The following is a 25,588-nucleotide window of genomic DNA, read 5'->3' as shown; positions in this document are numbered from 1 at the left end:
TCTTTGATTGGCCTCCCCCGAAATCACTCACAAAGTTGCGAGAATTTTTTGGAATGTGTAGTTATTACCAGAGGTTTGTAAAAGGATTCTCTCAGCTCAGCGATCCATTAACAGATTTGACAAGAAAGGGTTCCTTTCAGTGGAATGAAAAGCACAACTCATTTTTGATAAGCTGCAAGAAGCAATGAGCACTTGTCCCATACTTGCATTGCTTGATTTTTCTCGACCTTTCATTCTGGATTGCAATGCATCCGGAGAAGGCATTGGCGCAATACTGATGCAAGATAGACATCCCATAGCCTATGAGAGCAGGAAGCTTACACAAACAAAATGCTTATATTCCATTTATGACAAAGAGATGTTGGCCATCATACATGCACTAACCAAGTTCCGACAGTATCTGCTGGGTGCCAAGTTTGTTGTTTTCATATATCACAATAGTTAGAGATTTTTTCTAGAGCAATGGGACTTGAACGAGAGGCAACAAAAATGGGTAAGCAAGGTTCAGGCTTTTGATTTTGACATTGAATATGTGAAAGGAAAGAACAATGTGGTTGTAGATGCTTTGTCTAGGAAACCCGCTATTTGCTTACTAACCCAGATTTCAACTGACTGAAAAACACATTTGTTGGTAGAATATTCCAAAAACACATTTGCCTATGAGCTAATGGATGACAACACCCAGGATGATCGGTACAAAGTGGTGTATGACAACATTTACTATAAGAATCGGATATTTTTAGTGTTGGAATCCAAATTGAAGTAGAAAATCTTGAAGGAAGTCCACGACTCACCCTTGGCAAGACAATCGGGCTTCCTCAAAACTTACAGATGTCTCAAAGAGAGGTTTTCATGGAAGGGTCTTAAAGGAGACGTATTGCAGTATGTAATAGAGTGTGTAGTCTACCAGTAGAACAAATCCGAACATACTCTATTCGTTGGGTTACTGCAACCTTTGCTAGTTCCAGAACAAAAGTGGGAAAGTATCACAATGGATTTCATTACTAGACTTCCTAAAGTGAACAGAAAGGATTGTATTTACGTGGTGGTTGACAAACTGATGAAGTATGCACATTTCTTCACCATCTCCGCAAACTTTTAGGCCACACAGGTAGTCGATCTATTTTTTAGAGAAGTTTTACGTCTGCATGGGTTACTCCAAAACATTGTAAGTGTTTGGGATGGACGATTTATTAGTATCTTTTGGACAAAACTGTTTCGACTAGTTGGAATAGAATTGTTGCCAAGCACTAGTTATCACCCTCAGATAGACGGACAGATGGAGATTGTGAACAAGTGGCTTGAAGGTTACCTTTGGAATTACGTTTCGACATAGCAATGGGCATGGGTCAAATGGATGCACCTAGGGGAATATTGTTACAATACCACTTACCACATGTCTATTGAGATCGCATCGTTCAGAGCACTATACGGGTATGAATCCCTTTCCTTCATTAACACAGTTCTGGGTGACAGTCACATACCGAGGGATGACATCCTCAAATGCTTGAAAGAAAACTTACAATGGGCACAAAATCAACAGAAGATGTACGCCAATAGACATTGAATGGACAGGAGTTTCAAAGTAGGGGACTTGGTCTATCTTAGGCTCCAACCATATCAACAATCCTTGTTGAAGGAAAAGGGAAAAGAAAAACTAAAGCCACGATTTTATGGCCCCTATTGTGTAGTTCGTCGCATTGGTGAAGTCGCCTACGAGCTAGAACTTCTGGAGGGGAGCTGTATTCATAATGTCTTCTATGTTTCATGCTCGAAGAAGGTCGTAGGGCAGAACGTCATGGTAGCCACAGACCTTCTGCCACTTAATGAAGAAGGAAAACTCATATTGGTTCATCAGGTCACGGGGCTGGATTTTATGCTTATGCCCAGGTTAAGCCTTCTCCTTGAGAATCTCCAAAACCTCGCGCGGCACTGGCGATCCCTACTTCTGATCCACCATAAGATGCGACCATTTTTGTTCACCCAGACTACGCCTCCCTGTCTTCATCAAATGCCCACGCATCTGACTGCCTAAACATACACTCCCGCGGAATAGAAGCGCATGCCGAACCATCCTACTCCTGGTTCTTTTCCTTAGGTGCACCACGCACGCATCCTCGAGCCTCTGGCTCTACCCCTGTTCAACCTCAACGCTGAACCCCTGCTTAGCCCTTGTGATATCTTCGCCTCGGCGACTCCCATAAGCCCACCTTACTCCGACATCGGCCACATAGGTGATCTCAACTCCCACGAGTCTCTTGACCACATCATGATCCTCTATGATCATCTTGCCACTTCTTGAGAATGCACCGAGCTCCCAGAGCTCCTCATGCTCAACTCGCTTGACTCCCTGAGTCCAACGCTGCACCACTGCAACCTTGCATCGAGAACCTCCTAGATTCCCTTGCTGAACACTGCATCCACACTGGCTGACTTGGACCCCCAAGAGTTCTCCCCAGCTCATGCATATGCTTCCAAAGCATACTCAACACCATCTTGACATCTCTCTGAACCTACTAGCTCAACACGCATACACCCAGTGCATACTCGATACCTCCACGATACCTCTCTGAACTTCCTGGCTCATACGCACACCCACACGGTATACTCGGCATCCTTATGGCACCTCTCTGAACTTCATAGAGTCCTCCAGTCCAATCCTTAACATGAACATGCCTCCACGGCACTCCATCACTTGTTAGTCTCCCTAGCTCCCCACAGAGCCCACGGAAGCCCAACCCTTGCTCCCCACGGAACAACCGTCAACCTTAGCCAACTCTGGATCCCCATCATGAGCCCCAACTGCTTCGACACCCCAGTCTATGTCTACATGCCTTTGTTGGTGACCCACAAGTCCTCGTACACCCGGTGCACTCAAACCAACCTCCTCATGCATCCACGCCGTCTCATGCTCAATCCACGGATCCCTTTGCATTGCACAACCTACTTGAGTTCCACACCCTAGCTCCATGATCCGCCCACCCTGTGGGACGCTGGCCGGTCGGACCAACTCGGTGAACACTCCATAGCTTCACCTCCGAAACACTTCGCCCATCTGCTTCACCCGTTTCACTCATGCGCCACAAGCCTTTGTTCCTAGCCTTCCATCATGACTCACCTCCTTGAGCCATGTCCACCGACTACCCCTTCGGATACTTGACACGATCTGCCCATTTGACTCGGCATCTCCTTGGCATCATTCCGAGACACTATATCCCGCTTGCCATCCTTGACCTCCACAGTCTATGAGATCCAACCTCAATGCAAACCCATGCAACCAAGCACCCAGGATGTGCGCCCAAGGCCACACCCAACCGATACCGCACCACTTAGCCATTCAGCGCAATGACACCATTCCCACACAGCTAACCTCAAGCACACAATGCTCCTACTCGGACAAACCATATTGCCTCCTACCGCAGGACTAGGAAAACCGCTTCCCTAGCTTTCGGACACCGGACAACTCCCAGAGCTGTCAACATCGATCCAGCTTCTTTGCTACACTGAGACAAGGACCTTTGTCATAATGCCAAACCTCACCACGTTGCGTAACGGCGGAGCAACACTTCATTGCCCCTAAAGACTTCGCGTCACCTCTGTCTCCCGGAGACCAGAGGGAGGGACTACTCTACTTCGACCCTCTCGAGGGAGATGGACTCTCCAAGCCATCCGTCATGCACACCGGCACTTACCCTCCGCGGATACACCTCAGCTCGGCTCCACGCCTCGCCTACACCACAACTATGCTAGAGGGAACATCTCGTAGCACAGCCCCAAGATCACACCTCGGCCCGGATCCAACACCGTGCCTACACCACAACTATGTTGGAGGGGAACCACTCGCAACACAGCCCCAAGATCACACCTCGGCCCGGATCCAACACCGTGCCTACACCACAACTATGTTGGAGGGGAACCACTCGCAACACAGCCCCAAGATCACACCTCGGCCCGGATCCAACACCGTGCCTACACCACAACTATGTTGGAGGGAAACCACTCGCAACACAGCCCCAAGCTACACCTCGGATCATGTCCCGGACAAGATCCTACACCACAACCATGTCTGCCCAGCACACGACATAGTCCCATTTACACCTCGGCAAGACCCACGTCTGCCTACACCACACCTGTGTGCACCCAGCTTTGCAGCACAGGCCCATCCGGCCTCAAGGTCTCATATCGCGAATCACCAGCCCCTTACATCCTCCCCCACTTAAAAACAGGCGACGTCCTCGACGCCGACACCACTGTCACCCTGTCACACTGGATCTACAGATGTCTTGTATCCCAGACACTGGCTGTTGTCATCGCCCCATATACCTCCGGTGCACACCTTCTGTTTCCACAACATACTTGGTGCTTGTCAGCATCCCTGATACTGACCCCACTTGCATGAAACCATATCCATGTCTAACTCCACTGAGCCGATCATCCCTGATGACACCCCTGAGAACTTAGCACTACTGCTTCGTCTCCACTCAGTCCTGTCTTCCACCTTCAACTGCCCAAGACTCCATTTCTTGGCATCCACTGAAAGACACACTTGCCATCCCTCCGATGCACAAGTCACCTAGCTTTCCCAAGCCTCACACGGTCAACCTTCGGCCTCTTGACTCCTGCTGTGCCACTATGATTGCCTGCTGAAGAACCTTCTGGCGTGCCCTGCACCCAACTCGTCCCCACACACTGCAAATCAACTCGGCCACCAACATTTGCCTACCGATCCACTTCCAGACCCTTTGTGCAAGTATTGGAACCAACTGAGATCATTGGAGTACGTGAGAAGACCTTGCGAAACCGCACGGTGAAGGAATATTTGTTACATTGGAAACACTTGTCATTGGACGATGCGACATGGGAGGGCGAGTACATTCTTCAGCAACCAACATTGCATTTGCTTGAGGACAAGCAAAATTTGGGACGGGAGCACTGTAATGTTCCTATTATAAAATAAATCATTAATCAAACTATTGTTAATGTGCCGATTGATTTAATATATCTGAGACCTATTTTTGTTTTGTTTCCATAGTTTGTGTTGCCGTCAGCTATCTTTGTACACCCTTAGAAAGTTTTCCCCAATGGGTATTTAAGCACGACATGTAGGTAGTCATTAGGTATTCTTTTTGGATCATTTCTCTATATTGCAAATTCCTGTTGGAGTTCTCTGTTGTTCACCATTTCAAAAGTGGAAGACCTTCTCTACTTGGCTCTCACAATTTCGGTGGGATTCAACCCTCACCCTATTCCGTCGCCTATATTTCTTTGCTCGAATTTGGCAAATCGGAGCACCATCATATTGCGAATTGTAGAAAATACTGTGTTTAATTTGATCAATTCTCTATTGTATGTATTGGGTAATTCAATCTCTTTGTTTTTTTATCTGCATCTAAACTCTCTGTTGTTACACCATTTGTCCATCGTTGTCCATTTTCCTTCAACTTAGTGCATCACCCGTATGACCCCTCCCTTCAGGCATCCCTTTCTCAACATATCGTACAACCTTAGACTTTCACCCCATGTACGGTCATCATTAGTATACTGGACGGCCATCTCAACACCATACAACCTAGTTAGCCCCCTAACATACGCCCTCATTCCTCCGTCCTGCACGATTACCAACTCCACCACCGTACACCATCTCTCACCTTCACTGTACAGTTGCACCTCTTTGACTTGACGACATCCCTCCTTACAACTGTACAACCATTACATGTTCATCCTATCGTACAACCTACCTCCTTGAGACCGTACGACCACTTCTCCCTCACCGTATAGACATAGGGACTAACAGGAGTGGTGTTTTAACGGTGCATTTCACATGGGGAAAATACTTCTGTGGTCACCTCAGGAATGAGACATTACATGCATTTGGAAACTTGAAGAGTCTTGTAGTTGGAAATTGAAGACCCCTTAACCAAAGAGAAAGATTTAGAGAAATTTGAGACCTTTCCAACGAGCTATCACACCATAGGATGCGCATCCAGATGAGGCCAAAAAACCCCTTATTACTCCAAAATGGCTAAAACTTAACCTTATTTAATTTATTTAATCACCAACTTAGGAAATATTTAAATATATTAAAATATTTCCCAAATGGTCCCAAAAGGCCCAAAATGACCAATCAAACATGAATCTGACCTTGTCACCTGTCTGTGACTGATGCTGGACAAGATGTGTCAACTGGTAGTCCATCCCTAAAATCTAGGGATGCTCCTAAAAAGTAGGAGACAGCCCCAATCAACCAAAATTGAGTCCCAATGACTCCCCTGCTGGGTGCACCTCTGAGAGAACTGTCACTGAACTGGGAGTTCCTCCTAAAGAATAGGAGATGCACTCTAAGTCTCCAAAACGTTTGCCGAGGTCTCCAAACACCTCCTAGACCACTCCTAGTCAATCCCTACAAATTAGGAATCCCTCCTAAATTGTAAGAAACTGTTGTCTACTGCTGCAAACTACTTGGGAAGCTCATGCATGACTCTCAAAGTCCCTGGGTTGGTTCCCTCTACGCTCTGCTGGCCTATGGGAACCAGATAAAAGACCAACCTTGCTAGAAATGTTGTAGCTAAGGAAGGGCAGAAATTGGGGACATGACAGGGTGTTATATGACGATTCTCTCATTTTCAATTTATAGATGTGATTGCCTAATGTAAGGTGATGCAACAACATGTGGAAAGTATTGTACTTGAATATTTATATTAATAAAAGATATATTTTTCTAATGTGGCTGGGTTTGTCCATTCAAGCTGAAGGGTTTACCCAAGATAATCTTGTGTCCTTTGTGTAATTGTACTCTACTTTTCTTATCAATGTTTATCATTATTATTTGGGCAAAACATTAACATGGTATTAGAGTGGGTTTAAATAAGATCAAGAACCAGATTCCTTCAAGAAGTGTTCTGCAGGCTCTTTATTTTGTGATCTTTCTAGAGAACAATTACGGTTGGAGGTTTTAATTCAGGAAATTTTCAAAAGGATGGATTGTAATTGATATCAACAATCAAGTTATAACTTAAGTTTTCTGTGAAGCTATTGTTAAATCTTTTTTAATGACATTATCATGAATTTCTGACCATGTCTGAGTTGTTTGTATGTAGATTGTATTTGCAAAATATTTGGAAATTTTGAAATCATTGTGTTTGTTTTTTTTTTTTTTATGAATTGGGATACAGAGAATGGAAATGAGTTAGAATTCAAAGCATGCAAATAGCTATTCTAGTGTGGTTATGAACAATATGATGGTATCCATTTTTAAAGCAACTTTTGTTGTGGTTTCTCATGGTGGAAGGGAAGTGTCGAGGGAACTATTGATTTTTGAAGATGCCATGTGCATGTCTGTAGCCATTTAAGGCTGAGATGCGTATTTTTATCATGGGGTTAAGTTTGTGATTCTCATTAGCTTATATCATGTATGGAAAAAAGGGACCGTATGAACTGTCTACTGGAGCAAAATCAAAGTCTTGGAAACCTTGTGAAGCATAGAAAGGAACATAAATATCAACAACTAAAATTTGTAATGACAAACAACAAATGCCATCACACTCTTGGTGTCATGTAGTTAAGATTTCCAAGACAATGAAGTTGTGCTAGGAAAAGATCGACAATTGAAGTGGAGTCACAAGATGAAGTAAAGGTGGGTGGAGTTCATGGCTCGAACCATGTTAACTGGTACATTAGATGACATTAGGCATGTTTAATGGGTTGTTATTGGCGAGAATGGGTGAAAGATGTTGGATGTTGTGCTACATGATGAATTCCATAATGTGGGAGGTGCTTGGTTCCTGGAAGCAATCACTTGGGGTTCATTATTGTGAATGCATTGAGGCTTCCTGTTGAGTTTTTGGCTTTTAGAGGAATGATTGTCTCCAATATTACATCATTATAGCATCAAACCCAAAATCGCAATACATAGTACCATCATCAAACAAAAATCTCACATAAAGGTGAAGGACACAGAGAGTGATCTATGGATAGAGGCAGGCTAATTGAATATATTGGGCACTTGTTATCTTTTATGTGTTTGCATGGCCTAAAGAAAGAATTCAAATTGTCCTCAGTTCATATCCTTCGCATTTTTCCTTTAGTCGTTAGTTTTTTAAATTTGATTGCGTTATCACTACACGACAACTGCTTGCACGAAAGGTGATTATTTTTATCATATGCATATGGTATTGAGTTCTAGCTATGCCTCCAATTTCGCAATCTATAATGGCAGTTTGATGGAACTATTCATCTATTTAGTTTCATTGTAGTGATGAATTTTCACAAATTGGTTTTCAGAAGATGTGACAGGTAATAAAAGAAGTACTGAGATGTAAGCACCATACATATATAACAACACAACTATAATAAAGTGTGGGTATTAAAGATACTGTATGCAGATTAAGAAGGAAAATCGATCAATGGAATCCAATAATAATGAACTAGATAACTTACTATTAAATGATATCACCAAAAAGTTAAAGGAAAGTAATAAACGTGAATCCTATATATTAGATAATACCCATCAAAGGTGGCAAATTGTTAAAAGATAATTTATAAACTGGCCCTTTGACATGGGCTATGTCATATGAGAGATTAGGCCATTCTGACAAGTTTGCGTGTAATCTAAGGACCCCCATCATCCACAAGTTATGTGTGTTGAACCATGATAGACTCAAGATGCTTAAATCTCATCTATTTCAGGATACATAAATTCTGCTCTACAAACAATTGGCCAAACTGAAGGATGTTGATTAACATTTGTTCCAAGATATTCAGATAAGTATATCCATTATCTTTTGAATACTAAATTTTATTTGAGTTAAATCTTTTATTTGTATTTCTATACATCTATAAGAGTTGTTTGCCTTGATTTTTTACTTTCTTGCTAGTGTTGTTCTTGCAGGAAAAAGAAAATGATATCAGATTAAGAGGGAGTCTGAAAATCCATGTGTGTGACTGCATGATTTTAATGGGCCTACCCCCTATGTACATCATGAGGAAGTGACAATTTCCAAATGATTATCACTTGCATTTGTGGAAGTTATTGAAAGGTGGTGATCTTTGAATAACTTGATCTTTTATTGTGATAGATATTTTATGATGTTTGAATCAGATCATAATAGATTAAATTGCATGGTGGATTAAGTTCCTTAAACAAACCATGGCCTTCTATTGTGATACACATTTAATGATGTCTAAAACAAATCATAATAGATTATATCATGCGTGGTGGATTAAGTTCCTTAAGCAGACCATGGCCTTCTATTGTGATAGACATTTTATGATGTTTGAAACATATCATAATAGATTATATCTTGCATGGTGGATTAAGTTCCTTAAACGGACCATGAATGTTCCTATGGTAAGTATCATTGAGGATACATGTGCACATACCTCATGAACAATACTCAAAGTACTTTGTGAATTTTATGCAACTTGATGTTTAGGAGGCCAATAGTCAGAGTACTTGGTGAACATCATGCGACTTGATGTTCAGGAGGCCATTACTCAGAGTATTTTGTGAATATCTTGCAACTTGACATTCAGGAGGCGATTACTCAAAGAGTACTTGGTGAATGTCATGTCACTTGACATTTAGGAGGCCATTACTCTTGATATCATGAGATGATATTCTAAATGATGGATATCTTTTGATCAAAGTTATCCTTAAAACTGCCATTCCTAATATTACATCGAGGTAATATCTGTTCTTGTGTTTATCCTCCCTAACGAAGATGGAGTGTTAATGTTAGTGTAGTTTCAGTCAGAGAAAACTCATTGAAGATATATATATATATATACACACACACACATACATATATGTATATGTATATATATATATATTATATAATTTATTATCACATTCTTAATCATAATTAGAAAATATTATTGATAATTAGTGAGAGTTAAAGAGACATGTCTCTATGGAGACATGCCTCATGCCTCTTAATGTCATATACATATGCATTGAGAATGTAATTTATTACACAAAAATTAGAAGGTGTTAGTACATGCACCAATCATTTTTCAGCACGTCACCCTTAAATATGCCACCTTTGGACACATTCCCTTCGAATCCCCCTTGGTTCCTTTAGGGTGGGTTCTCATAGCTCTGCATCGAGAGTGGTTATCATCTACCTAGGGAGAGCAAGATTTGCCAGTTATGCAGTATGTGTGAGATGGAGACTGTAAGAGCACTTTATTTTCTATTGCCCCATATGCTATTTGATTAGAGGCAAATTCTACTACCTTTTCAGAGGTGTTCAGTCCCTCTCCACTGCTTTCAGATTCATAGACCAGCAATGCCTTGCTCTCTAAATTTAGGAGTCCATTACACTTCGGGACTGCTCTCTTCCATTTTAGCATCAAAATTATGATACAATGCCTTCTTGCTAGCTTATCACTTCCTTCCTTGAGATTTACTCAACATGTAGCACCAAGTGCTACTTTGGTCTCCTCTCTAGCCTCATCGGCTTGTGCATCTCCATAAGGGTTATCTTTTGCAGCAGGTTTCTTCATCTTCATGGTTGTGTCAGAAGCAGGTTGGATGCCCATTGGCTAGTTCTATGGCTTATCCTATGGTGTTGGGGATCTTCATGTCTATGCAAACTTTGTAGTAAGGGTTAGGGAATTCGTAGTGGGGGTTCCCTTCCCCCCTCTCTCTCTCTTCTTCTCGTTCAGTTGTTTGCTTGTCTTTGTTGCTTCTCTTCAGGGACCATTTGGTGTCCCTACTGTGGACTGACTGCTTGTCTTGTTTCGAGAATCCGTAGGACCTATGTGGTCTTTTGTTGGACATTAATAGATTGAATTTATCTTTATCTTATCCAAACATCTAAAACTACTTCTAAATTAGATCCGCAAGCTCCTTTTGAATTGCATCTTCTATAGTGTTGAAACCACTTATTTAAATTCTACATAGGACCTATAATAATATTGAAGTTGTCCCTTTTGAATAAATTACTTCGAGCCATTTAAATATCATTATTATTATTTCCCTTAATCTATCATTTGCTAATGGTAACTAAAATAGGCTACAATTCTTAATTTACTTTTATTTTTTAGAAGGGGACATGACATTTTTAGTCTTGACTATGACTTAGGGCAACTCATTCTAAAATATTGTTGGGATTGGTTGTCTTCTAAATGTTTAGGCCGTAGCTAACAAACTCCAACTTAACGTAAGTTTGATAGACCAAATTTTTGTGACTTAGTAAAAAGTAAGCAACTTAAAAATTTATCTTTTGATTTGCTTTGAAAAAAAGAACACAAATTCTATGCAAAATGCTATTAAAAAATGTAGCAAATGACTCTATATATTTTCGGGGATGTGTTGTATTGTAACATACCATTTTTACTAAGCTGAAAATAGAGAACATATTCTAAGATTATAATCGAATATCATAATGGAATGACATAAAGTAGTTGAAATCCATTACATGATATAGAAAGGAAAATTGTCAACTGAATTTATTATACAAAGATAAGTAATCAGAATTTAAGCAACGACTATATCCATTTCATTTGAAAGACAACTAATGTAACTTCCATAACCAACTTCTAAAATTACATTTTGAAAGAAACTAACAATTTAACTATATTTACAATTATGCACTTCAAAGTAACATAAAAAAGTATGTACAAGTAAAAGATTAAAAATTCATACATGTAACGTACAAACTGTTGATGCGTTGTGCAAGCCTTGGCATTTGGTGAAGAGGAGAAGAATTGACATAGGGTTAATCTCCCAACTGCGAACCTTAACATATCCCCACACAATCTCTTACGAGAAAGACCCTACCTACCTTGAGTTTAGGCTTGGGGTGTAATGTTTCATTATACGATTAACCTTCAGGAATTGGTTTGCCTGTGTGTGAGCCTAGCGAATGTCATAATCAAACTCCAGACAAGCATGCACTGGGTCACAATAGCCGTACAAAATAGCCGAGATGGGATGAACGGTTGAGTAAGAGTGATGTATGGACTGCTTGGGGCCCGTACGGTAGCTGCTTGGAGGTTGTATAGTAGCTTCTTGGATGTCGGACGGTAACTTCTTGGAGGTCGTGCAATAGTATGTAGGCCGTACATGTTTGAGGGGGACAAACTGGTGTCCATATGGTGGAATCAAAGATGTACAGATATGGCTGTACGGGATGATGGGGTTGTCGTGCGATAAGGGTGAGGAATAGGCCGTACAATGTAATAGAGCAAGGGCCATACAGTGAGATGTGGGAAGACATACAATTGTGGAGTTGTCCAGGCCGTACGGTATAAATGGTTAAGCTACGGTGGGTGCAGAGTGAGTTACGAACTAGTTATTAGCACATATACTCGCCAAATTGATCAGTGATAGTGCAAATGGTACAATCCAATTTCATATATATATATATATATATATATATATATATATATATATATATATATATATATATATATATATATATATATATATATATATATATATAGATGAATCTATAACAAAGATGATGCGAGGATTTGCCAGATCCAAGCAAGTAATGCAGAATGGAATAGGGTGAGGGATGAATCCCACTGAAACTGCAAGAGCCAAATAGGGAAGATCTTTCACTTCCAAAATGACGAACAATCCAGAACTCCAACAAAAATTCACAGTACAAGAAATAATCCAAAATCGTATACCAACTACTACCTCCATGTCGTGCTTAAATACCCATTGGAGAAACTTTCCAAGGGTTTACAAAGATAATCGATGACCACATCTACCTACGGAAACAATTAAATAAAAAATGGGTCCAACATATATTAAATCAATCGGAACCACAAATACAAATATTATTAACTTGGGCCCCATATTAATTAATTAAAAGTCCTTTTGTTATATTATTTAAATTCTGGGACCTGTTAATTAATTAATTAAATTTAATTATTACATTCAAATTTGGGGACATGACATGGGGCACCATATCCTGCCATCTGAGCATTCCTTTTTTAGAGTGTCGGCTAAGTAGTGGACAAGGTTGAGGAACTCCTCCAACAACCTCCCCTTTGTTAGCGAGCACTCTTACCTCTAGTGATCAGTTGTGGAAGGCATGCTTCTAATCTACCTTGGCCAAGGATATAGATGGGCAAATGAATAGCTCAATCACTACCGCTCGACTTGACAAATGAATATACTTTGGACAATCATGAGCTGACTTGGACTAAACAGTTCTTTCTAAATGTTCATACACTTTAGTTATTGATTTACAGTTTATTCTTGTAGGGATACCTCTCCTCTTCATCCATTTATGCTTGACCTTGCTGGTCTGGGGTGCATCTTGGGAGATTGCTAGTAACTATGTGCTCTTTATCAATCTTAATTATGTATACCAATCTGATTCTTATCTCAACTGGTATATGGCTAATACCAGTGTACAAGTCAGATATATACTTTATGAAAATTGAAGGAACCATTCTTATGCAAAACATACAATATTATGCATTATACAATATTTGTTCAACATTCTTAATGGGACCATTTCGGATCAGACTCTACAGGTCTGTACTAGCACCCGATATGCACCAAGATACATAACCAAGATCGTTGTTACACATTATCATAATGTTCTTTCATTCCGTAGTAGAAATCAAAAAGAAAAGATGCATTGTAAAGGCATAGCATATGAGATATGAAATAAGACTTGCGAAAAAGATTTCATGACTTGAAGTACAACTCAAAATCTGTTGACGTGATCTTTTAACATAGCTCCACACGGAATCACTATCACAAGCATGGCCAATATTGTAGTTGAGGTATGGTAATATGATCTTGGAATATTGTTGGAAGGAATTATGGAGAAAGAGAAGAGCTTCGGCTCAGAGCAATCGCGTGTGGAGAAGAAAATGAATTTTTCATTTAATTCCTCAGTCACGGGGAGAATAAAATAAAGCCTATCGTGGCTTCTTCAGTTACAAGAAAGGAAGCTCGATCAAGGCCAAACATTAGTTACAAAAACTTCTCATAATTTTCAAAATTTAAATGAGTGATGCCGATATGAAGGTGGCAAACGCTCGTTGATATGAAGCCATAATTAAAACATAAATATCATACTTTCTCATGGTTTATGCCATATATATATATATATATATATATTGTCATCATGCTATTGAATTTCACCTATAGTTGTACATACACATATACATATGTATATGCGTGTGTAATTTTTGGAGCATGTATAATTCGTTTTATCATTATATTGCCTGTGCACACTGGCATATACATATATAGACATGTAGGAGCAAGTTATGAATGTTAGCAAATAATATGGTGTCAATATATATATATAAAGTTACAATTGCTGACCATTCCACAGTCTCATAAATAAAGGAAAGGTAATAGTTTCTCTCATAGTTGGAAAACTTGCCAAATGCAAAAACTCGCCAAGCCCCCCAAAAGTTTAATCGGGAAAAACTCGGCGATTTAAAAAAAAAAACTCGAGAAAAACTCGGGAACTTAAAAAACTGCTGAAATTTAATTAAAAATACATTTATTTTGCAAAATTTAATGAGAAGATGAATCTAATAAGTTAATTAAAGACAATACAAAAGAAAGAAACAAAGTTTAGATATATATAAATGCATAATGCGTACAAAATTGCATTCTCATGCAGAATGCTCATGGTAGGAAGCAAAATAGTAAAGTACTAAATAGTTTCAATCTGTCAAACTAGAAGTAAATACTAAAAGTCTAAATACATCAATACAATGTCAATCACATCTTCCTCTTTCCACTTGCACTAGCAGGAAAGCGAGGGGGTCTAGTCCTAGAAGAAGTGCCCCGCACTGGGATAGGGCGTGAGTTGCGTGACTGTGAACTCTGTGGCTGTGCCCCCTCGCTCGACGTCCCTACTGATTGGCTCGGCATCCTAGAAGAGGATGCATCTCCTCCTAATGGTAATGCATGATCCTCGCCTGAATCATCATCATCCTCGTCCTCATCCTCAATGTCATCCATAGTGAACTGAAAATCAATGTTAGCCTCCCCCTCCATGGCCTGCCTCTCCAAATCAGCGATCTCATCTGGTGTAAACAATGGACTTGGCTCCTGTGCTGTCCAATCAGAATAAGGATCTATCTCATCTAGATCAAGCGGACCAGGTAGTTCTAAGAGCTGTGCCTTTTTTATGCGCAACTTAAGATTAAGTCGTTTTTTAGTCATTTTGTTTCTTTTCTTTGTATGGATGGACTCAAATAAGCTCCAATTGCACTCACAATGGGATGAGCTACAAGGTTGGGATAGGACTCTGAGAGCAAATTTCCTTAAATTGGGGGTATTGCCACCCCAACTTGCCCACCAAGCATCTGCAAAACAAAATTAAAAAAGTTATAAAGCAATAAAAAAAAAGATCAGAAGCACAACTTATCAATTAGCAAAAGTTTTAAAGTTTGATGCTTTACCTGGTGCTTGAGTAGATCTTGCTCTCTTTGCTAGCATAGAAGAGAACAAAGGACCCCTTGATTCCACATAGATTTGTTGTTCGGTCACAATAAGGTCTCTCTCCTGTTCACTTGATATCATTCTCTCAATGCATTTAGAGAGACCTTCCATGACCTCTCCATTAGAATTTGAGTAGGAATCATCAGCCCTAAAACAAATAGAAAATGATATCAAGTCTTACTACACAACCTTAAAAAGTAATGTAAAATAAAGACTTATTAAAATTCCAACTTCAAAGACAATCAATTATCCTAGTACCTGAATTTGGGATTGAGGAAGTAGCCTGCTGCATGAATAGGTTGGTGGAGCATATTGTTCCATCTCCTATCAATTATTTCCCAAATGGGGTCAAATCTGAGACTGTCCCTGTGATAGTAACTTCTAACAGCCTCTTTCGCCCTATCCATGGCCTCATAAAGACTTCTTATTGGGGATTGCTGCCCATCACATGTGCGCAAGACTAGAACCAGGGGCAGAGACATCGACATTTGAAATTTGAAAAATACAAATTAGTTAATAACATAGTAAGTTATGAATTGATAATGAAACTTGAATAAACTAAAAATATAATGAAGTTACCTCCACAATCTCCTTAGCCTTTGCAAAAAAGCTATCATCAAAGACTGTTCGTGCCACAGCCTCTCGTTCGGGCTTCTTTGAGTAAGGTGAAGCAACCCAATCAGCACACACAAACATTTGCTTCAAAGCCAATATGTGGTCAAGAATACTTTGCAACGTCAAGAAGACCGTTGCAAACCTTGTCATAGCAGGTCTCATCAAATCTTTGCCTTTAGTGGCTTTTCTCATCAAACTGAGAACCCATGGGTGATTATAGATATATTTCGTGACTCACCTAGCATCTTCCACAACTGGACTCACCCAATCAAGTTTTCCTATGTCCTCCAAAAGAAGGTCAAGGACATGTGCTGCACAAGGTGACCAAAAAAGTGTGGGATGCCTCTCTTGGAGGATTCCACCTAAAAGATTAGCATAAAATCAATAATTAGTAACAAACTTTCCATATTTAGTATTTACAAATTACATCAAATCTAAATTGAATAATACCATAGCATTACATTCATGATTCATATTGATTCAACTATAAAAAATTAAATCTACCTGCTGCCACATATGCTGCTGCATTATCTGTGATTATTTGCACCACATTCTCTATTCCCACCTCCATGACAACATTCTCCAACATTAAAGCCAATGTGGCTGCATTTTTCACTTTGTTGGAGGCATCGACAGATTTCCAAAACACCACATCATTTTTGCAAGCAATCAAGAAGTTAATAATGGTTCTACTTCTTCCATCTGTCCACCCATCAGATAAAATGGTGCAGCCATACTTTTTCCACTCTTTCTTTTGGTCTTCTATCAACAATGTTGCCCTACCAACCGCTTTGTCAAGCAACCTACAAAATTTAGGTGTAATATTAAATAAAGTGTAAGTGTTAGTAAAAAATTAGGAAATAAGTTATAACAATTAAGATTTAAAATATAACAATGAACTAAAGTGAATCACAATTATTTACAATTACTAAATAGTAAAATACTAACCTTCCACTCATATCCTTGCGATTAGGCGGCTTGTACCCTTTGCCTGATATTGTCATTGCATTCACCATATTGACCCAATAGGGACTATCGGCGGCATTCATTGAGATATTGTTGAAAAACCAAAAATCAGCTGCTGCAATATCAGTTTGTTCATGCACCTCCTTAAACCATGCAGTGCCCTCTAATGATGGCTGTGCTCCAGGTGTGTTCCTGGGCACAAAATAACCACCTATCCCTGATGGGGATCCGGATGGTGATGATGAAGAAGTAGGAGATGTAGAAGAAGTGGAACCGGTAAAAGAGAAATTTTGTTTGTGGATCCGTGGGCCACGAAGAGATCCTGGTATGTTCTCAAGTGCTTCTTCTTCCTCTTGCATATCAAAAGGAGCTCCTTCAGATTCAGCTATGGCTGCCCTCATAGATATTTTTGCCCTCTTCCTATTCAATTTTTTCTCTTCAGCAGCTGCAAGTAGGGCATGGATGAATTTTTTTCTTCATCAGTTACCTTGAGACAAGGATTTGAGTCATGTTTCTTTATGCCTGCAAGGTGGTATTTGAGGCGGTTTATGCCTCCAGAAATAATTCTCTCACAGGGAATGCATATCACCTTCCCAATATCATTTGGACTTGGAGCTTCATAGGCATACCGCCATGCCTTATTTCTTGCATTTTTAGGCCAAGTGCCTATATATCCAGATGGGCATGGTGTTTGTGGCCACTCTTCTTGCGGGTTTGTCATGTTTTCTTAATGCTTGTCCGCTGCCCTACACATAAATAATTAAATTTATAGAAAAACGAATAAACAAAGTTAGAACTTAGAGTTAGAACTTAGAAGCTAGAAGTTTAGAACAACTAGGGTTTCAACTTTCAAATGATTTGAAATCATTTACAAACAACAACAAAAACAATAAAAGCTTTGCTTAAAACTATAAAAAGTTTTCAAACAATGATAAGATGAACATACCTGGAAAGAAATTTCTCTTCTAAATTCGGTTAGAATCCTCCAAAATCCACTCCAATCTGCCTTTAATCACTTGCAATCAGCTAAAACCTTTTTTGCTCCACACAAATGAAAGAAACAATGCATTTTGACCTATTTAGGCGTCATTGGCCGCGGGTTCCCTGAACCGTGAGTTTTTTACATTAACTCGCCAAGTTTTTGACTAAAACTCGCCGATTACTCCGCGAGTTTTTGGACTCACGCCGAGTTTTTTGACAGGCGAGTTTTTGGGCAATTTATTCGCCATCCCAAAATACTCGGCAAGTCTTCCATCTATGGTTTCTCTCAAGATATTAAATGTTTAATATTTCCCTTATTTTTAAGAACCGACCGGGTAGGTCATGACTGTCCAAGGTATACTCTGTTGCCTAGTTGTTATATCCTTCACCAAAGTAGTTAGAACCCATACTTGATGGTCTGACTAAGGACTAAAATGGTGTCCCATTCCTTAAATCCCGTATAGCATTGCTTCCCCCTTTCGTTTGCGTCGACAACCAAAAATGCATATTTCCACAATAATATGTTCCTCCATTTAAATTGAAATATCAAGAAAACACAATAACTTGTAACTGTCACAACGGTTAACTACCACCAACATTTATCTTAAAATATAAGCATTCTTTTTTAGTCAAAATAACAATAATCAACTAAGAAGTCATTTTCACATGAATCAATTCTATTAATCATAACTTCCATTTCACAAGATCATGATATCCGAGAGTCTTTAACTAACCATTACAATGGCCATAAGATTATTTTGAAGGATCAAAAGTTTGGGATTTAACATTTCTATTAGACTTGTATAAAGGCAGAGTATAAAATTGCTTCATAATGCGAATACAATAGTACTTATCTGAAAGATACCAACTCAAATTTGTAATTTTAAAAAGAACTGAAATATATGAACATAATTCTTTTGGGGATCTGGATAGAAATTCTAAATCGCAGAATTCAGAGGTACATTTCATATCCCAAATAGAGTAACGTTTAGTTTTACATTCTTTTTAGTTGGTCTTTGAAAACATTAACCATATTAAATCAAATGCAAATGGACACATGACTGTTGTCAGACTGTGATCAGATTTACAACTCGAAACCATTCGGATCTTAAGGAGCCTGTCAGTTGATGCTTTCTGAAAGCCACATGCCTACACTGGGAAATGGATTAATTTAGAAGGATGATTTGTGATATTTTTGAAGTAGCGCTTATAGCTTAAGGTATTCCTCAAGTTTTCTGCCACGCTTACTCTTGGATATGAAGAATGCCTTGTCACCATGTCCGATTTCACATTCAATTTGAACGTTGTCAAACTAATACTTAGAAGGTGAATGGTCCACCATCTACAAACAATCCTCCACTTCCTTCAAGAGTACTGAAGAGTACATCCCTTGGCTGATATAAGTGGTGAAGTTAACAAACTGAAAAATAATCTCGCTGATGAAGCTCAAACTCATCATTAACTAATTTTGCACAACTGCAATTCAACCTTCCACACCACAACTTAAGATATTTTTTCAAGAATGTTTTATTTTGCTTTTCAATTTATTTTATTTGAAAAACAAACACTTTTTTTCCTGCTATCTTTTTGGGAATGTTGTAAAAACCCTTAACAGGCTATATCCTTAACAAACATCAATTTGTTTTTGCTAATCAACAGTTTGATATTATGTCAAACATTTGGTAGGGAAATTATTATCACTCAATAAATAATGCTTTAAATTCACAGCCAGCTGCTCACATTTTAATTGATTAAGTCTTTATCAATTTGGACAAATGAACACCACTAAACAATTTAGAAGTAATTCTATAATTGATGGCAATGCTACTAATATCCAATTAAAAAATTGACTTATAGAAATTTACAAGAATGCAATAATGAATTTGGAAATTGACTTCTAACAGATGAAATATGGATTGCAGCTCTGAAGAAATAATCCAATTTACCCGCAGGTTCATAAATACATGCTCTTCGCTTATAATTGCAAGTGCTCTAAAACCTGATTGCAGCCCTCCAATAATTGATTGCAGCCTTCCACAAAGTCTGAAATCGCTGCCAAATACAGCGACATCAGCCACAATACATTCCTTTTTAACCACACCAAATAGTAGACAATAATGGCGTTTTGAATCACAAATTCTCCAACCACAATGAAATTCCCAGGTACAGTACATAACAGTCGAGAAATACTATAATTTAATTAAGACAGTTCTCATAATTAATTCACAATACCTCAGCTGTGAATTACTAGGCACTTCTTAATTCCAAACCCTTATACTTCAGCAGGGGCAAAGAAATCAGCAAACTTAGAAACTCTCCGCAGGCAACAAAAGAAAATAATCAATCGGATGTCTTCCCCCATCAAATGGCGTCATATTTATAACTTCAAAATGGCACAAGTTTCCCAAATGAACTTCACTTAAGAAGCTTCCCGCACACAACATTAAAATATAATAAAATGTCATTATAATCTAATTTATTAATTGCTTTTGGCTCCAAAAATGACTTTTTCCACTATAATTTAATATTCTGACATGTAAGGCCACTGCTTTTTGTTCCTACGATTTAAAATTTTTCGTCTCGGTTCCAATGAGCTATGATACTGAGGTGACCAACAAACAACACTAGCAAAAATAGCAACCTTAGCGTATCTAGATAAATAATAATAATAATTCACCTGTCTTGCGAAAACAATTGAAGAAGCATTAGAATCGAAATTTGACAACACCAAAGTGATTCTGATGATGAAAGACAATGAATGAACCTGATGGAGTGACTCACTATAAATAGATGCTCCCTCCAAGATTCTTGGAGCCCAAATCGGAAGTTCGAAATAAAAACCGAGAGCATCACCCAACTCTTCTAACTCAATTGAGCTCATTGGAACAAACAGTTTGACTTACTATAAATTGTAAGTCCCTCAAATGGAGCCAAAACACACCATAGGCTACTGAAAAGCCTATAATTCCACAACTGAGACCGTCAAATCCCACGATCAGCTCATGAGGGTTGTGATGATGAACTGACCAAACCAACTGCAGGAACTTGCTAAAAATGGGGATATTACAACCCTCCCTCCCTAGGATTGCTTGGCCCCAAGCAATCTCGGAGCAAAATGAACATCACATTCCACCTAGATCCCAAAGGTAGAACTGTGTACTATCTCTGTCGTGTAGAAGGAACTCCTGTAGCACCAACACCCAAATAATAGGCATCAATATCAAAATCATCTGAAAATTGACCTTAGGTGCTGATGAAGGCAACAACTCATTGGAACTCAACCCAACTGAAATACCAACTTTGTCCACACTTGAGTTCCCATCAAACTGATACTCACACCCAATTGCACTGTGGAGATGGTAACAACCATAGGTACCTGAATCACTACTACCGACTCCAACCTCTGCCAAAATGTCCTGGGTGTGTAGATACTGCAAGGGGTCTAACTTGCAGCTGTGAATCCCATCTGCAAAGGATGGTGCTAACCCATTCCATAATGGATGGTATGAAACTAGAGACAAGCCAAATTGACGTGAAAATAAGTTCTCCACCTGTGGATCAAAAGAAAAATGATGAACACTCCTCCCAGTGTAGTGATGATAAAAACTCCCAATCTCTATTAAGGGCTCATCATCATCAAATTGGGACTCAAAAGATGGCTCCAATCTCTGATTCAGAACTATTGGTTGGGCAGGATCTTGGGCAACCCTCTCAGCAAACCCAACCTCAAAATCCTTGTGGAGAAGCATAGTAGACAGAGTCTCTACAATCTTTCCCACCAACCTCTGAATAGCACAAGAGCCTCGGATAAGAGTACCCTCAGACACTCTGTATGAATCCTCCCTCACATCCGAACTCTCCAAAAGATACTCCATGAAAGACTCCATGCAGTAGAAATTATATGTGGAAGCATCAACTTGCTCCCCCATGACCCATAGATGATCCATCTGCAAATGTGACACTGCCAACTGTCCAATGGCACCAGTAGTATGAAATGAAGAAATAAATTTGCTTTCAGCAGAAGGAAGCAAATCACCATGAGAGCTTGTCTCCACTGATGCTCTCACCTCCTCTGTACCTACTGCACCCATATGTTGGACGAATGTGTCGACTACATCATCACATCCCTCATCCCTAACCGTGGAAGCAAACTCACCACCAACCACAATATGTAACTGAATAGGATCTAGGGCTGGTGTTGACTATACCCGCTCTACTCCATGGTAACCTCATCCAACTATGACTGTGACTCTTGAAGAGCCAACTGAGTATAATGAAGAGAATCCCCAGTCACCTCAAGCTCTTAGGTAAGCTCAACTATCTCCTCCTCTTTCCCTAACAATATCTCATCACAGGTGCTAACCCACTCTAGAAGGTAATTCCTGTTAGCAATTAACTGAGAGTAACTATGCTTCAAGATCCTGACAGCCTCTTGAAGCAAGAAGCATATGAACCTCTGCTAGGGAAAGACTATTGTCACCGTGCTCATCTAACACAGGAGCACCCCAACCAGATGTAGCTAGCATTTGACAAATAGCATCATAATGCTCAAAAGCCGAAGAAATGTCATTATCACTCACCTTTAGCTAACAGGTCACATGATGCCTTTGTAACCCCTGCCTCCTATGCAAGTTCTCTGTCTCACTAACTGCACTGTGATAGGAAATCGAATCAGAACTATCCAACACAAGATCACTCATTGCATGTGTGCTATCGACCTTGCACAACTCTGCATCCAAGATACAACTACTATGTACCTCAATCAACTCCTCATCTAAAGAAATGGAAGCCCTTACAATATCAATATCCCCACATGTCTTAGCTTCCACCTCAAAGGAGAGATCTTGTAAACACTGATCCTGGGACCCATCCAAAACCTCCTTGGAGTCATCAGCTGATACTTGACAAGGGATATCATACTCAGTGCAACTCATTGCTTCATCAAATGTATCATCAAATGTGTCCATACTATCTGCATCCACATCTACTGACTCCACTGTAACATACAAATCACCAACATCACAAATAGGTGACTCCATACATGCATTGGTCCCACTTAAGGAAGCAGCTGCCTCCTGTACTGGAGCAACACTATGATAACTTACATACAAATCTCCCTCCTCGAGAGAGCCAGAAGTAACAATTGCATCAACTGTCTCTACACTAGCTGCAACAACTCTAGGAGCCTCAACTTGTTGAAGCTTAATGCCACTATCCACCAAGGGTATTGACACATCTACTAATCTCTGTGAAATGAGTCCATCATCAACACTGTGGATGGGGCTAGCAGGTGCCGTACTAAATATAGGTACATCAGAATCATGGACACCTGTTAGGGAAATCTCAAGCTTCCTTCCCTGTAACCTTGATTTTGGCCTTCTAAAGGCTGAAACCATATACCTTGCTGCTCTCTCAAATGTCGTAGGATCTGACAAGCTCTCTGCCAACCTCTTTTGATGAAGCTTCAGTTTCTCCAAACTCTCCTTCAAAGCATTCATTTTTACGCTAACTTCCTCATTACTCATTTGACTTCTAGAACTGCTAGTCCTATGTCTATCCATTGCTGGAGAAAATAAAGTGCTGGTCACTGTAGAAATCAGATCTGAAAATTTTCAAAGTTAGCACCAAACAAAATAAAGACTAAGCCCATCTCCTGTAGGCTAGTAAGAAACCGCTCTTATACCATTGTAAAAACCCTCAGCAAGTTATATCCTTAACAAACATCAATTTGTTTTTGCTAATCAACAGTTTGATATTTTGTCAAACATTTGGCAAGGAAATTATTATCACTCAATAAATAATGCTTTAAATTCACAGCGAGTTGCTCACAATTTTAATTGATTAAGTCTTAATCAATTTGTACAAATGAACACCAACAACCGATTCAGAAGTAATTCTATAATTGATGGCAATGCTACTAATATCCAATTAGAAAATTGACTTCTAAAAATTTACAAGAATGCAATAATGAACTTGGAAATTGACTTCTAATGGATGAAATATGGATTGCGGCTCTCAAGAAATAATCCAATTTACTCGCAGGTTCAGAATTACGTGCTCCTTGCTTATAATTGCAGGTGCTCTAAACCTGATTGCTGCCCTCCAATAATTGATTGCAGCCTTCCACAAAGTTTGAAATCGCTGCCAAATACAGGGACATTAGCCACAATACATTCCTCTTTAACTACGCCAAACAGTAGACAATAATGGTTTTCCGAATCACAAATTCTTCAACCAAAATGAAATTCCTAGGTATAGTACATAATAGTTGGAAAATACTATAATTTAATTAAGACAATTCTCATAATTAATTCACAATACCTCAGTTGTGAATTACCAGGCTCTTTTTAATTCCAAACCCTTATACTTCAGCAAGGGCAAAGAAATCGGCAAACTTAGAAACTCTTCGCAGGCAACAAAAGAAAATAATCAATTGGATGTCTTTCCCCATCAAATGGCCTCATATTTATAACTTCAAAATGGCACAAGTTTCCCAAATGAACTTCACTTATGAAGCTTCCCACACACAACATTAAAATATAATAAAATGTAATCATAATCTAATTTATTAATTGCTTTTGGCTCCAAAAATGACCTTTTCCACTATAACTTAATATTCTGACACGTACGACCATTGCTTCTTGTTCCCATGATTTAAAACATTTTGTCCTGGTTTCAACAAGCTATGATACCGAGGTGACCAACAAATAACACCAACAAAAATAACAACCTCAGCGTATTTAGAAGAATAATAATAATTCACGTATCTTGCGAAAACAATTGAAGAAGTATCAAAATCGAAATTTGACAGCACCAAAGTGACCCTGATGATGAAAGATGATGAATGAACCTGATGGGGTGACTTACTATAAATAGATGCTCCCTCCAAGATTCTTGGAGCACAAACTAGAAGCCCGAAATAAAAACCAAGAGAATCACCCAACTCCTCTAACTCAATTGAGCTCATCGGAACAAACGCTTTGAATTACTATAAATAGTAAGTCCCTCAAATGGAGCCAAAACACACCATAGGCTACTGAAAAGCCTATAACCCCACAATTGAGACCCTCAAATCCACTGTCAGCTCATGAGGGTTGCAATGATGAACCAAGCCAACTATAGGAACCTGCTTGAAATGGGGACATTACAAATGTCTTGCTTTTATTTAATAAGAATCATTTCCCTTTTCAATCTCCCAATGTAGCACTAAGCAATAAAGGCTCGTCCATTAAAAGTAGATCTCTTTTAGTTTAATATTTGGCTTGTATAGTCCCTTTATTAAAGAAATAGTTAAAATAATGATAAACTTAAATCCTTTATTGACTTTATTAACTTATATCTTATTGTTATTTAATTTAAAGCCCTTGGGCAATATCAAAGTCGAGATCATCTTCAAAATTGGACCCACTAAATAATAAAAATGACAAGCATGTCAATTGACTTTCGGTGCCCAAAATTGGCTTACTTAAAATGAATTTCCCTCCGAGTATCTTGAAGTCCATACTGGAAGTTGAAAATAACATTTGGAAGCATCTTATTACTCCTTTGGAAGAGCTTATTTGCAACATCAATTTATTCCTCTCAACAACT

The 25,588-nt window shown here is 39.2% G+C and overlaps 2 protein-coding genes across 4 annotated transcripts in view; one reads left to right on the top strand and one right to left on the bottom strand.

The window, feature by feature from the left end:
- The window catches only part of LOC149552253 (AMP-dependent synthetase and ligase family protein), a 329,479-nt gene that overhangs the window by 128,395 nt on the left and 175,496 nt on the right, over positions 1–25,588 (top strand). The gene's annotated exons all lie outside the window — the stretch shown is intronic.
- LOC149552256 (uncharacterized) lies at positions 16,536–18,107 on the bottom strand. Its single transcript, XM_089789538.1, has 2 exons — positions 17,000–18,107; positions 16,536–16,854 (listed from the first exon to the last, which is right to left on the bottom strand). Exons 1-2 carry the CDS (start codon positions 17,416–17,418, stop codon positions 16,536–16,538), a joined length of 738 nt encoding a protein of 245 aa, XP_089645664.1. The 5' UTR covers positions 17,419–18,107.

Source organism: Cupressus sempervirens, chromosome 6 (genome assembly GCF_028749045.1).
Source record: "Cupressus sempervirens isolate cs-2001-9-10 chromosome 6, ASM2874904v1, whole genome shotgun sequence".
In the NCBI taxonomy this organism is placed as follows: Eukaryota; Viridiplantae; Streptophyta; class Pinopsida; order Cupressales; family Cupressaceae; genus Cupressus; species Cupressus sempervirens.
This window is presented reverse-complemented; position numbering and strand designations above follow the sequence as displayed.

Excerpts from the sequence above, each read along its gene's own strand:
- LOC149552256 (XM_089789538.1), bottom strand. The coding sequence starts at position 17,418 with ATGAGGGCAGCCATAGCTGAATCTGAAGGAGCTCCTTTTGATATGCAA. Across the intron at positions 16,855-16,999 it reads CGCAAGGATATGAGTGGAAG|GTTGCTTGACAAAGCGGTTG; the intron begins GTTAGTATTTTA and ends TAAATTTTGTAG.